Here is a 13,838-nt window from a genome sequence, read left to right as displayed (position 1 = left end):
TAACACAAAACAACCGAGCAGGAACCATGGCAACTAACTAGAGAACACAGCCAGCAGATGTTCCATCTGTAATTCTTGGATTTTCGGAGTAGCATGGAAAGTGGAGAGGGAGAAATGAGAGATGGCAGATGGGTGTGGTCAGGAGGACTAGTGACTCAAAGGGTGGGGAAGTGTAACAGCAACAGCTGGAGTGAGGTCTGTGACATCTTGTCTTCGCATGGTGAAAATCTGGTAGAGGCAAACACATAGTACCATGTTTTCAGACACAAATTAAGCCTAGCACTGCACTAATACGCATAAGTGTTCAGATGCTTTTTAGTGCAGAACTAGGCTTAATCTGTGCCAGGGAAGATGCCCCACAGTGAATAAAGAAAAAGGGGCAATCATCTTCCTTCCTCTCCTACACTTAGGGGACAGTCTGAGATCTGTCATTCCTGCTTCTGATCGATTGTTAATATCTATAGATTGTCCTCTAATGCACAACTATACCTGCCACACAGACAGAGACAACACTACACAATATTATTTTCATAGAAGCTACCACAACATATCAATCTATACATAAAAAGATCCCACTATTTTTGATTTACATTTGGTTGAGTTGTCATGAAATCAATTTGAAATCAAAAAAAAATTTCAACATGACATTCGATTTGGGTAAAAAAAAATCATCACATTTAAATTTGGGGGTTGAAATGATGTGGAAACAACGTTGATTGGACCAGTTTTTGCCCAGTGAGATGAAGTTGCACGGTTTATCTTACAGAATGAAATAGAGTATGTAATAGCTCTATTATGGGCTGGGTGGTAGCCTAGCGGTTAAGAGGTTGGGCCAGGAACTGAAAGGTTGCTGGTTTAAATCCCTGAGCTGACTAGGTGAAGTCTGTTGATGTGCCCTTGAGCAAGGCACTTAACCCTACTTGCTCTGGATAAGAGTGTCTGCTAAATATGACTGAAACAGAATGGTCAAGTGGCTTCATGTTGATTTTAATATTGAGTTAAACCCTCATTCATTTAGGATATGAACATAACAGTATCTTATATTACTATACCATGTGTAGCCTGCTACAATGGCAATATTAAACCCTGTTTGGACCGCCATAACACGTGAGTTTGATCTTGGGACAGGATTGGGTGTTCCAAAATAGGGGAGGGTTGTCAAACTTCTGGGGGGCTTTGGGGAGGGTTGTGTGGTTTTTTTATTGGGCACAGAGGAGGGTAGAGAGTTTTCTCCCTGGTTTGCATTCACTCTTTTGCATGTTTTACTATAGCATTTCTTCCATCCTAGCCAAATGTCTTCATCTGCTTACATGTGCCTCCCCTATATCAAGGTGTTTTGGTACTACCCTTATACGCGACGTTTTTCTGCGCGGTAACTTTTACTATACCACAGGTCAATATAGTCTACCAGTCTGTCTATCCTGCCCACTATCCACTATTAATAGTGACAATAGTGGTAGGTGGAGCATTTGTACATATCTGCAATAGGCTATTAGCAATCATACCACACACAAAAGCATTCAAAGCTGCATCAATTTTCAATATGAATCCACAATAACAACTAGGAATAGCTGATAGGCAGTGGAGAGACCAGGTGCATCACTGTGCATGAAAGAACAGTAAAGACATGAGACAGGCAGCTGGAAATGATCCCCTATTGATCTTGTTTAGAGGCAATACAGGCAGAGCAAGCTTAATGCTTGCTCTACCTCCTCTCCAATTCCGAGGGCTTTTCCTCGCGCACCTAGAACGCTTCAATATAGCCTACATATTTGTCATTTAAAATGTATTACAAGGTATATGTGGCATAAACACAACCAGTCACAATGTTTTCATCTGATTTGTCTACTTTAAAAGTCTCCTCTAGGCATACGCACATTCGTCCAAAATATCATTCCAGCGTCCTCAAAATGGCTTGACATCAACCAGGTTTCCATCCAACCTTTTTATGCAAGGAAAGTACATGTTGGATAAAAAATGTCACCACATCCTGGGAAAGCATGCAGTTTATCAGACCAGGGTTTCCCAAACTCGGTCCTGCCCCCCCTGGGTGCACGTTTTGTTTCCTCCTGAGTGCATGCTTTGGTTTAATGCCCTGGCACTACACAGCTGATTCAAATAACCAACTCAGCATCAAGCTTTGATTATTTGAATCAGCTGTGTAGTGCTAGGGCAAAAACCAAAGCGTGCACCCAGGGAGGGCCCCAGGACCAAGTTTGGGAAACCTTGTATTAGGCTACATGTTAAATAATGATGAACTTCACAGGGTGATAAAAGTGCATGGGGATGATCTTGATGCTCCATTCAATAAATATCGATGGTCTTATTCTTGTAATATGTTGATGACAGTATAATTTGACAAATTAAAACAATCTCTCAATTTTGTCCCTAATAATATTTTTTTGTTGGCTATTCTCACACTGTATCCACAAGCTATTGGCTAGAAAGCACGTGGCAATACCAGGGCACATTCGCAATACCTACACAACATGTTTAGTGACAAAACCCTCAGTCGGCCAAGAGTGGAAACCTAGCTATAGACCCCTTAAAGCAGAGATCATCAACTAGATTTAGCCACGGGCCAATTGTTTCTTGAGCGGATGGTCTGAAAATTGACCGCACGAAGCCCAAACATATAGCATTTTTTACTAAAACATAATCATAATTTCAAACCTTGCTTACATTTGCATAAGATAACATCTCCTTATTATGTGTGGGAATACTTGGGAAAAGAGTTCCAAAATTAAAATCAATTGGAGCTGACTTCCTTGTGTTTTTAGTGTTTTATGTCCAACAATGAAGAATATTTTTTTTTTTTAAATAATAAACATTAAAAAAAAATGCTCAGAAAACTTGGGAGGCCAAATAAAACAATTTGGCTTGTGGGCTGCAAGTTGGGGAACCCGAAAGACTTGGTCTGAACCACAGAATTATCACTGACTCAGCCCCCAGGTAACTATCCAACAATTTTTCATTTGTTAGTGTCCAAATCAAATCAAATTGTATTTGTCACATGCGCCGAATACAACAGGTGTGAACCTTACAGTGAAATGCTTACTTACAAGCCCTAACTAACAATGCAGTTTTAAGAAATTACCTAAGAGACTCTAATATTCACAGTTTTAAATATGAGTCTATCTGGTAGGTATACATTATTATATACCGGCGCTTTAGAATGGAACAAACTACCACAGCAACTCAAAGTCATACCAACCGTAACCACTTTTTAAAATAAGGTCAAAAGCTGGCTTATGTGTGAACAGTATATATTTTTGGGATTGTCCCTCTGTAATGTGTCTGTATCTATGTAATTTACATACAAACAAAGATAGGGACCAGAATGGAAATAAGTCCTGACTTTATTGTGTAATCATGGTCACGTTAAAAATTGTTGTAATGTGTGTATGTACAGTGCATTCGGATAGTACTTAGACCCTTTGACTTTTTCCACATTTTATTACGTTACAGCCTTATTCTAAAATGTATTAAATCGTTTTTCCCCTCATCAATCAACACACAATACCCCATAATGACAAAGAAAAAACAGGTTTTTAGAAATGTTTGCAAACGTATTAAAAATACAATTCTGAAATATCACATTTACATACAGTACCAGTCAAAAGTTTGGACCCACCTACTCATTCAAGGGTTTTGTTTATTTTTTACTATTTTCTACATTGTAGAATAATAGTGAAGACATCAAAACTATGAAATAACACATATGGAATCATGTAGTAACCAAAAAAGTGTTAAACAAATCAAAATATATTTTATATTTGAGATTCTTCAAATAGCCACCCTTTACCTTGATGACAGCTTTACACACTCTTGGCATTCTCTCAACCAAATTCATGAGGTAGTAACCTCGAATGCATTTCAATTAACAGGTGTGCCTTATTAAAAGTGAATTGTTGGAATTTCTTCCCTTCTTAATGTATTTGAGACAATCAGTTATGTTGTGACAAGGTAAGGGTGGTATACAGAAAATAGCCCTATTTGGTCAAAGACCAAGTCCATATTATGGCAAGAACATCTCAAATAAGCAAAGAGAATCAACAGCACAGAAAAACAAAATGTATGAAATGAAAAGAAATGTATGCATTCACTACTGTAAGTCGCTCTGGATAAGAGCGTCTGCTAAATGACTAAAATGTAAATGTAAATGTAAATCATTACTTTAAGACATAAAGGTCAGCCATTCTGGAAAATGTCAAGAACTTTCTTCAAGTGCAGTCGCAAAAACCCTCATTCGCTATGATGAAACTGGCAATCATGAGGACAGCCACAGGAAAGGAAGACCCAGAGTTACCTCTGCTGCAGAGGATAAGTTCTGAAGCGTTAGCAGCCTCAAAAATCAGCAATTAACTGCACCTCAGATTGCAGCCTAAATAAATGCTTCACAGAGTTCAAGCAACAGACACATCTCACCATCAACTGTGCAGAGGAGACTATGTGAACCAGGCCTTCGTGGTCAAATTGCTGCAAAGAAACCACTACTAAAGAGACTTGCTTGGGCCAAGAAACACAAGCAATGGAAATCTGTTCTTTGGTCTGATGAGTCCAAATTTTAGATTTTTGGTTCCAACCGCCGTCTTTGTGAGACGCAGATTGGGTGAACGGATGATCTCTGCATGTGTGGTTCCCACCGTTAAGCATGGAGGAGGAGGTGTGATGGTGTGGTGGTGCTTTGCTAGTGACAGTGTCAGTGATTTATTTAGATTTCAAGGCACACTTAACCAGCATGGCTACAACAGCATTCTGCAGCGATATGCCATCCCATCATGTTTGGACTATTATTTAATTTTCAACAGGACAATGACCCAAAACACACCTCCAGGTTGTGTAAAGGTTATTTGACCAAGAAGGAGAGTGATGGAGTGCTGCATCAAATTAACTGTGTGAATTCAAGGATGCTCCCTCTAATTCTCTCTCTCTTCTCTCTGAGGACCTAACCCCTAGATCCATGCCTCAGGACTACCAGGCCTGATGACTCCTTGCTGGCCCCAGTCCACCTGGTCATGCTGCTGCTCCAGTTTCAACTGTTCTGCCTGCGGGTCTGGAACCCTGACTTGTTCACTGGATGTGCTACCTTGTCCGGGACTTGCTGTTTTCGACTCTCTCTCTACCGCACCTGCTGTCTCTAACTCTAAATGATCGGCTATGAAAAGTCAACTGACATTTACTCCTGAGGTGCTGACCTGTTGCACCCTCTACAACCACTGTCATTATTATTATTTGACCCTGTTGGTCATCTATGAACGTTTGAACATCTTGGCGATGTACTGTTATAATCTCCACCCGGCACAGCCAGAAGATGACTGGCCACCCCTCAGAGCCTGGTTCCTCTCTAGGTTTCTTCCTAGGTTCCAGCCATTCTAGGGAGTTTTTCCTAGCCACCATGCTACTACATCTGCATTGCTTGCTGTTTGGGGTTTTAAGCTGGGTTTCTGTATAGCATTTTGTGATATTGGCTGACGCAAAAAGGGCATTATAAATAAATTTGATTGATTGATGGATGAACTGGCCTCCACAATCACCCAACCTCAACCTAATTGAGATGGTTTGGGATGAGTTGGACCGCAGAGAGAAGAAAAAGCAGCCAACAAGTGTTCAGCATATGTGGGAACTCCTTCAAGTCTGTTGAATTCCAAGCATTCCAGGTGAAGCTGGTTGGGAGAATACCAAGAGTATGCAAAGCTGTCATCAAGGCAAAGGGTGGCTACTTCGAAGAATCGCAAATATAAAAATATTTGTTTAACACTTTTTTGGTTACTACATGAATCCATATGTGTTATTTCATAGTTTTGATGTCTTCACTATTATTCTACAATGTAAAAAATAGTAAAAAAATAAACAAAACCCTTGAATGAGTAGTGTGTCCAAACTTTTGACTGGTACTATAAGTATTCAGACCCTATACACAATAGTTTGTTGAAGCATCTTTGGCAGCGATTACAGCCTCGAGTCTTCTTGGGTATGACGCTACAAGCTTGGCACACCTGTATTTGGGGAATTTCTCCCGTTCTTCTCTGCAGATCCTCTCAAGCTCTGTCAGGTTGGATGGGGAGCATCGCTGCACAGCTATTTTCAGGTCTCTCCAGAGATGTTCGATAGGGTTCAAGTCCGGGCTCTGGCTGGGCCACTCAAGGACATTCAGAGACTTGTCCTGTTGCCACTTCTGCGTTGTCTTGCCTGTGTGCTTTGGGTCATTGTCATGTTGGACGGTGAACCGTCGCCCCACTATGGAGCAGGTTTTCATCAAAGATCTCTGTTCTTTGGCCGTTCATGTTTCCCTCGATCCTGACTAGTCTCCCAGTCCCTGGCGCTGAAAAACATCCCCACAGCATGATGCTGCCACCACCATGCTTCACTGTAGGGATGGTGCCAGGTTTCCTCCAGACGTGACGCTTGGCATTCAGGCTAAAGAGTTCAATCTTGGTTTCATCAGACCAGAGAATCTTGTTTTTCATGGTCTGAGAGTCCTTTAGGTGCCTTTTGGCAAACTCCAAACGGGCTGTTGTGCCTTTTACTGAGGAGTGGCTTCCATCTGGCAACTCTACCATAAAGACCTTATTGGTGGAGTGCTGCAGAGATGGTTGTCCTTCTGGAAGATTCTCTCATCTCCACAGAGGAATTCTGGAGCTCTGTCAAAGTGACCATTGGGTTCTTGGTCACCTCCCTGACCAAGGCCCTTCTCCCCCAATTGATCAGTTTGCCCGGGCGGCCAGTTCTAGGAAGGGTCTTGGTGGTTGCAAACTTCTTCCATTTAAGAATGATGGAGGCTACTGTGTTCTTGGAGACCTTCAATGCTGCAGAAATATTTTGGTACCCTTCCCCAGATCTGTGCCTCGCACAATCCTCAGCGCTTCTCAGAAAATTCCTTCAACCTCATGGCTTGGTTTTTACTCTGACATGCACTGTCAACTGTGGGGCCTTATATAGACAGGTGTGTGCCTTTCTAAATCATGTTCAATCAGTTGAATTTACCACAGGTGGACTCCAATCAAGTTGTAGAAACATCTCAAGGATGATCAATGGAAACAGGATGCACCTGAGCTCAATTTCGAGTCTCATAGCAAACGGGCTGAATACTTTTATAAATAAGGTATTTCTGTTTTTTATTTTGAATAAATTAGCAAAAGTTTCTAAAAAACTTTTCGCTTTGTCATTATTGGGTATTGTGTGTAGATTAATGAGGATTTTTATTTAATACATTTTAGAATAAGGCTGTAACAACAAAATGTGGAAAAAGTCAAGGGTTCTGAAGACTTTCCCGAATTAACTGTTTACTGTATGTATTTTTTTAAACTGACAAATAACATATATCAATCTAAACTGTGTAGCAGACATTTGATGAACGGAAAGAGACATCTGTTACAAAACACCAACAAGCGTAATGACATTCAGAGATTGTCAAGCCAAGCCTTCAATACTGGGTAGGCCTACAGGGTAGGGAGGGATGTATTTTCTGTTTGTCGGAATTGACATAGTCTATTTATTGTGGTGTTGAAAACGTAAACCATGACATTAAAGCGGCCGAAGTCGGTGTGCTTTGCTGATTGGTTGTGTGGTGCATTGGCACAGAAACCTGTTAGTGGAAAATGTGTTATATAGTTAGAAATAGGCATCAAAATGTTGAAAATCTAATTTCCTCCTAGCTGGTCATTGTCTGCAGCTGGCTCTGATCACAGTGTAGGCCTAATGAAACGGGCAGGGAGCGTGAGCTCGTCCGTGGTGGTGATCGGCGAAACCTCAACCTTCTGGCCGGTAGCCCTGCGTGGCACCGACTGCTCCCGAAAAGGATGCTGGTGTGGTCTATATCCACGTTTATAAACACACGGTTATTATTTGTGGCCTTCAATATTATTTTTAGTTAATTCTATGAGGGGGGAGAGTGTGCAATTATTTTACACTACAAGGGGAGGGTCATGTGAAAAGATAAAAAATGCAACCCCAACATAAGTTATGACACCTTGAGTTGGTATGGAAATAGTTATTTGCCTCAATACTGCCTCCCACTCATGTAGAGTGCAGCATGTAAGTAAAATGATGATATAACAGTTACATACTCCTAGTGTGGAGAGGAGCACATGCGCCTAGTCAGTGTATTTTTGCAGCAACCGAATTGCCCTTTAATAAGGAGGAAAACAATGGTATTCTATTCTATTGTATTATTCTCCATGTGCCAAAGGCAAGGAGGGGAGAGAGCTCTATGTGGCCTTGTGGCCCAAAAGGGATGTATGAAGAGGATTAAAGAAAGTAGTATCCGTCCAGCAGTCAACAACTTTGAGGCAATATTTTTGTCTTCATCTCTCCCCTCTCTTTGAAAAGTATGTAATGTTTCCAACAACACTAGAAGGGATGGGCAGCGAGCGATGCGCCCTTTGGATTTCTGTCAGCAGAAGCGCGCAGAATATGCGGCAAGACCGTTATGACCCCGCATAGCGCGCGCGCCAAAAGTTCACCTAAACACCCGACTACTTACCGAGTACCGAATTAAATCCTTTCAAAGTTCAAATTATAAAATTGGAATAATATATGTCAGAATAATAAGAAAGAAATACAAAACTGAAATGTAGCCAAGGCTACAACAGTTTATCCATCGTGGTATTTGAAAGGAAGGGAATGTCCTTTAAGTTTTGCATTGAGCAACAACAGGTGGTAAGCACAATTTGCCTTTGGTGTCTACATTTAGAAATGAATCGCACTTAAAGACCACTATGTCAATAAATATATTTGTAAACAGTATTCTCAATAATAATCTAACACATAACCATTATAATTTTAAGAATGTAAATGGTTCACCTGTATGAATTTACATGAAACGTTTCCCTATCAAAGAAACTCACCTTTGCTTGATTTAATCCTGTAGGAAAATATACACGTTTTGATTTCCCTCGAATTAAAACCCAATTATAATCCCACTGAAGCTTCCCACCGGTCCTGGTCGCGGCAGTGGACTCCGCACAGAGGGAATGGTCTTGGTGAGCCAGAGGGGGCAAGGTGGAGAAAGGGGTTGTAAATCTTGCGGTCCAAAAGCTGCGGCCGCGCACACAGCACGCTCATTCCTCATTTCCGTCAGCCAGTGAGCCATCGTTTGACCCATCCAATGTGTTAAAAATAAAGTAGACGCATCTAGTACATGATCTCTGTGCGCAGGGGACAGACATTCCTGTCATGAGCTGGTGACTTTAAATGGCAGCTATAGACACACTTCTGTGTGGTGGGGTGCGCCCCCTCCCCTCCTCTCACTGCCTGGCTGTCGGTCTGGTCTAATTGGAACACACAACACCCTCCGCCCCCGCCAGAAATGTCACCTCCACTACTCTGCTCCCACCGGGTCCTCATTCAAACAAGCCAGTGCTTCACTCCAGTAGGCTATAGCAGTGTACACGCAGTATAGACGCTCCACTATTTCATGTAATGATTCATTGACTGTGGTCAAATTTAAAACATTGTTGATCATGGCCAACATTGCATACCATACAAATAAATAGGAGGGCGGCAACAATCAACATACATAAGAACATACTGTTCATACATCATGGATATGTTTATGTCTAGGGGCTATAGTCAGGAACTGGATAACAGTCCTACAATTTACAATGAATATACCTAATATTTACACAGCTAAACAAGTGACAAGCTGCAAGTATGTACACATTTTAAAATATGTCAAGTTTATATAGGAAAACAACATACGCTCATTTGCATTTCTGTAGGATTAGAATATATAGTTATTAAAATAAACATAATAAAACAAAATAATTATACATATTGACATGGTGTTATACATTCATGTCACATAATAGGCACTTAGAAAAATATGGATAAAAATACAACTCAGTACAAAAAGGTTGTCAGTTTGCTACTTCATTGTTCTATCCCCGGGGAAACTAGATCTTTCATATCAGTTCCTTCTTCTTTGGTTTCCCCGGGGACCTTCTTACTGTGACACTGTGCAGTACAACAACTAGAGCAAAATAATGTCCTGAACAGTCAACAAAACACATAATATGGCTTTTCAAAGGTTGGATTTCAATAACTGTGCATGAATTGCCTGAAGCCTCGACTAATTAAACGATGAATAGGCTTGGTCTGTTATTGACCAATTAATACGTTGTCTCTCTCACCAACACCACCGTGAACGCCTTCCATATAGCCCGGTCAGAGATCTGTTTGTGCGGTCTTGTTAATCAACGTTCAGAGCAAAACCCATTGTTCATTATATCCTCGAGCATATGGTTTACTACACGACTCTGTGTGAAATGACCAGTATTGCAGATATGCAGCGCTAATAACATTGTCATCGGGAGACAGTAGAAACAAAGTAGTAACAGTACGTACAAATCTGACTAAAAAACAGATAAGGACCTATAGACTCTGCTTATATGGTTTTGGGGCTATAGTTTACAGTATGTAACTTAGCGTTAGCTTTATTTTATTTTATTTTTTCATTCCTTTAGACTTAAAGCTACAATCCTTAACCCTGATTAAAAAAAAGTGCTCACCCTTACTCTGTTTTTGGTAAAAAAAGATGAGGGATGGGCCTGGAGAAATGTAACCACTCTAAAATTCATAGACAGCGCTATGGATGCAAGGATTGACCGTCCGTGATATCAACATTATAGTTCTAATCGCATTTTGAGGCTACACGCCGTTTGTTTACATTTACATGGTTTCTAAACATTGGAGGAAAACAAGCTTATATTTTCGGTTCTGTCGGGGTATGACGGTTGAACTAAGCTCATGGGGCATTTCTAAGTTATACTCTTCAAGAATCAATTAGTATATATCATTGATTTATAAGTCTGAAAATGGATGTAGCAACTAAGGATTCTAGCTTTAAGGGTAGTGAGTGGGTAAAGTGTGCTGTGCCTTGGGACGTTACCACAGGATTCAGAAGATAAGAATCATGTTATGGAGTGGTCTTTATAGCGGTTAGGACTGAGGCTGAGGCCTGTGAAATGGGAGACAAATCATTTTGTATCATAAAATCAGTAATTATGGAAGTAGTGCAACTGAGGCTCACAGTACAGATAGATTAAATAGAGGAACGGGCAATAGGAGACATGATCATTTTGCGTTATATATAAATCAGTGTTATTATAGTGTTATTATGAAACGTTTGGGGAATTGTAAACCTTTAGGAGCCTGGGGTCTCTCTGATCAGACGTTACAGTAAGATCTGTTGAATGGGTCAAATCTAGGAGCCAGCCCCTCAAATCCTCCCTGACACCCAGTCTACACCACTCAAACATTAGCAAGATACGATTAAGATTGCTAAAAGCATACATATTAAACACAGATCTACAATTAACAATTTTAAACACACAATACTCAAATATGTACTGACATATATATATATATAAAAAAAAAATGTACATAAAAAAAAGCTGCATGATACTTCGTATCACAAAATCAATGTCATCAGTGCTCTTCATAAGGTTAAAATCAAGTAAATAAATTCAGGTGCAAATTGAAAGAGTGACAGGTCACAGATCAGATTCCGGACATAGGTCTAAGTGCTCACTGTTACATCTGTGGCCTTTAACCTGGGGCCTGTTCATTAAGGCACACCGTAGCAAAATGTTTTGAAACATAACACGAAAACGATTATTTCTTATTGGACAAGTCCAGGTAGCCCCTCACTTTTTCAGTCAGTTTTCTTCAAATTGGTGACTAATGAACGCGACCCTGGCCAGCTGTCAGTCTCACAGAGAGAAAAGGGAATCGAGCTCTGCCAGGACTGCAGCCTGTCTCCTAGCCACTGTCCCCAACAGCCTCTGTGGGAAGGATGGAGTGCCAAGGTCGACCTGAAAGACAGGAGGACAAAAAGTGAGCCAAGGGACTGATGGAGAAGAGAAGGGGAGGGGAGGAAGAAAAGAGATAGGAAGAGAGACTCCACATTGAGATAAGGAATCATTAAGCATATCTGCATCTGAAGTGCTCTTAAGAACTGTTGATGTAAAAGAAGATTGAGAAATCATGAATTGATTGATAGATTCTTCAGACCACTTTACATTGACATATAGTAAACTGGTTCCTGTCTCACCTGCAGCAGGTAGATGACCCTGACAACCTCTCGGCCGTGGCGTGTGATTGGCTGAAGGACCCAGGCGCTAGGCAACATCTCCCCTCGGATTGCCTCCACACTGGGCCGAGGGAGAGACTCCTCGAAGACAGACTGCACGGCCAGCACACAAAAGTCATCCTAGGATGAGAGAAGAGGGCACTGAGTTAGGCTTTTCCTGACCATGTAAAAAAAAACACGTTAAATAAAAGGGTGACAGGTAGCCTTTTGCTGCACCTATCCGGTGTATGTGACAGTAACACATAAACAACTCCTGGCTATAGGGCAATAAGAATCATTGCCCCTGAAATGAAGATGTTCTTTGTCCCCCTGATTCCACACAGCAAATTCTCCAGTGTTAAATCCACACTGACAGTGTTCAATTTAACACTGGTCCAGTGTCTACACGGGTCCACACTTTTCAGTGTTAAATTAACACACTGCTTAGTGCCTTGCCTTTCAAGTGAGTTATATCACTATATTTGTTAGTGACAGAGACATCAATTTTCAGTCCTGTGGCCTTCACCAACTGAGATCCTAAGCTTATTTCTGTTATCATGATGTAGAATTCCTATTGGAATCCAGCCAGAGTGGGGATATCCAGCAATTTGAATTTTTATTCACCCACAACCTGCATTCAAAATTACCTTAAGCATCTAAACTGGAACAACCATTTCAGTAACAGGTGCAATAAGTCCAAGTAACAGATTGGATGAGTTTAGAAAAATATATTTATATTTGAGTAGCATAAGACTAATAAATAAATGTACAGTACATGCAAAAACATAGATATTAAAATAAAACTATTTTAAAAAATCTACCTGCAACAGAGCATGCTGGGAAATATGATAATGATGGGCAAGGTTTTTGTTTAACACTGGTTATTAACACCAACACTTGTGTTCTTTTACACCAATGGCTGTTAATTGAACACTTAAGAGAGTTAATTTAACACCTGAATCAACTCTAGAAATGTTACACTGTAAAATCAACACTAGATAACACTGGCCAATTTGCTGTGCAGTTAAACATTTAAAACAATTCCTGGTAAGAAAGAGCAGTTGGGACTTGGAAGTCAACTGGAGGTCCATCAAGTGTGTAGCGTCTGACCTGTGACCTCTGACCCTTACTGACCTGTCGTGACTGGGTGCTGATGCAGCAGAAGTCTCTGGGCTGTTTGAGGTGGCAGCAGGACGGGTCTGTCAACAGGTACACTGAGGAGAAACACATGGAAAAGCATGAGGAAAATTACAATTGGAATCTGAATTTCACTTTACTTCCTGGAAGTAATTTGTCTGAACTGAAATGGAATGACTCAGACATGGAAAGATGGTGCATTTTCCAAAACGCCTGTTTTAGCATGGGCAGCAGCATTGAAGGCTTTCACCATTTTCAAATAGAGAATTGACCTCAACCCTGCTATACTCCAGCCAGCAGACTCACCCAGCTGAGTGCTGTCATCTAGTGGCCGTGTCCGGGCTGAGTGGATAGCCTTGTGGTACAGGTGGGTCTTGGAGTGGTCTCGGACCATGCTCCACAGGCTGGCTAGGGGCCTCTCTAGCTCCACCGCCCCCAGGAAGGAGTGCACTGACGGACTATAGGAGGGCTTGTAGAAGGCCTGGACACCTCGCTCTAGCCCCTGGTACCTGAGAGAGAGAGAGGACAGGGAGGTGGTTAAAAGACAGTATCTCATTTTTGTGTACCTACAGTCGCGTATAACATGTTTTGGTAACACTTTACTTAAAGCCTGATGGTGTAATTTTTT

At 41.1% G+C, this 13,838-nt stretch overlaps 2 protein-coding genes across 3 annotated transcripts in view; both read right to left on the bottom strand.

Moving 5' to 3' along the window:
* The window catches only part of sptb (spectrin, beta, erythrocytic), a 50,383-nt gene extending 41,167 nt beyond the window's left edge, over positions 1–9,216 (bottom strand). The window contains exon 1 of one of the 2 annotated variants that reach the window (XM_029729597.1): positions 8,850–9,216. The gene's annotated coding sequence lies outside the window, so the exon portion shown is untranslated. The remainder of the gene's footprint in view (positions 1–8,849) is intronic. The other variant, XM_029729595.1, reaches the window with a different exon arrangement.
* A 318-nt stretch (positions 9,217–9,534) lies between these two features.
* stard9 (StAR-related lipid transfer (START) domain containing 9) overlaps positions 9,535–13,838 on the bottom strand; it is a 60,852-nt gene continuing 56,548 nt past the window's right edge. Inside the window, exons 29-32 of the mRNA XM_029729594.1 lie at positions 13,517–13,719; positions 13,208–13,287; positions 12,056–12,214; positions 9,535–11,816 (exon numbers count right to left, since the gene is read on the bottom strand). Coding sequence (XP_029585454.1) covers positions 11,715–11,816; positions 12,056–12,214; positions 13,208–13,287; positions 13,517–13,719 — 544 coding nt within the window. The 3' untranslated portion in view covers positions 9,535–11,714. The remainder of the gene's footprint in view (positions 11,817–12,055; positions 12,215–13,207; positions 13,288–13,516; positions 13,720–13,838) is intronic.

Source organism: Salmo trutta, chromosome 33, assembly GCF_901001165.1.
Source record: "Salmo trutta chromosome 33, fSalTru1.1, whole genome shotgun sequence".
NCBI classification, from domain to species: Eukaryota; Metazoa; Chordata; class Actinopteri; order Salmoniformes; family Salmonidae; genus Salmo; species Salmo trutta.
This window is presented reverse-complemented; position numbering and strand designations above follow the sequence as displayed.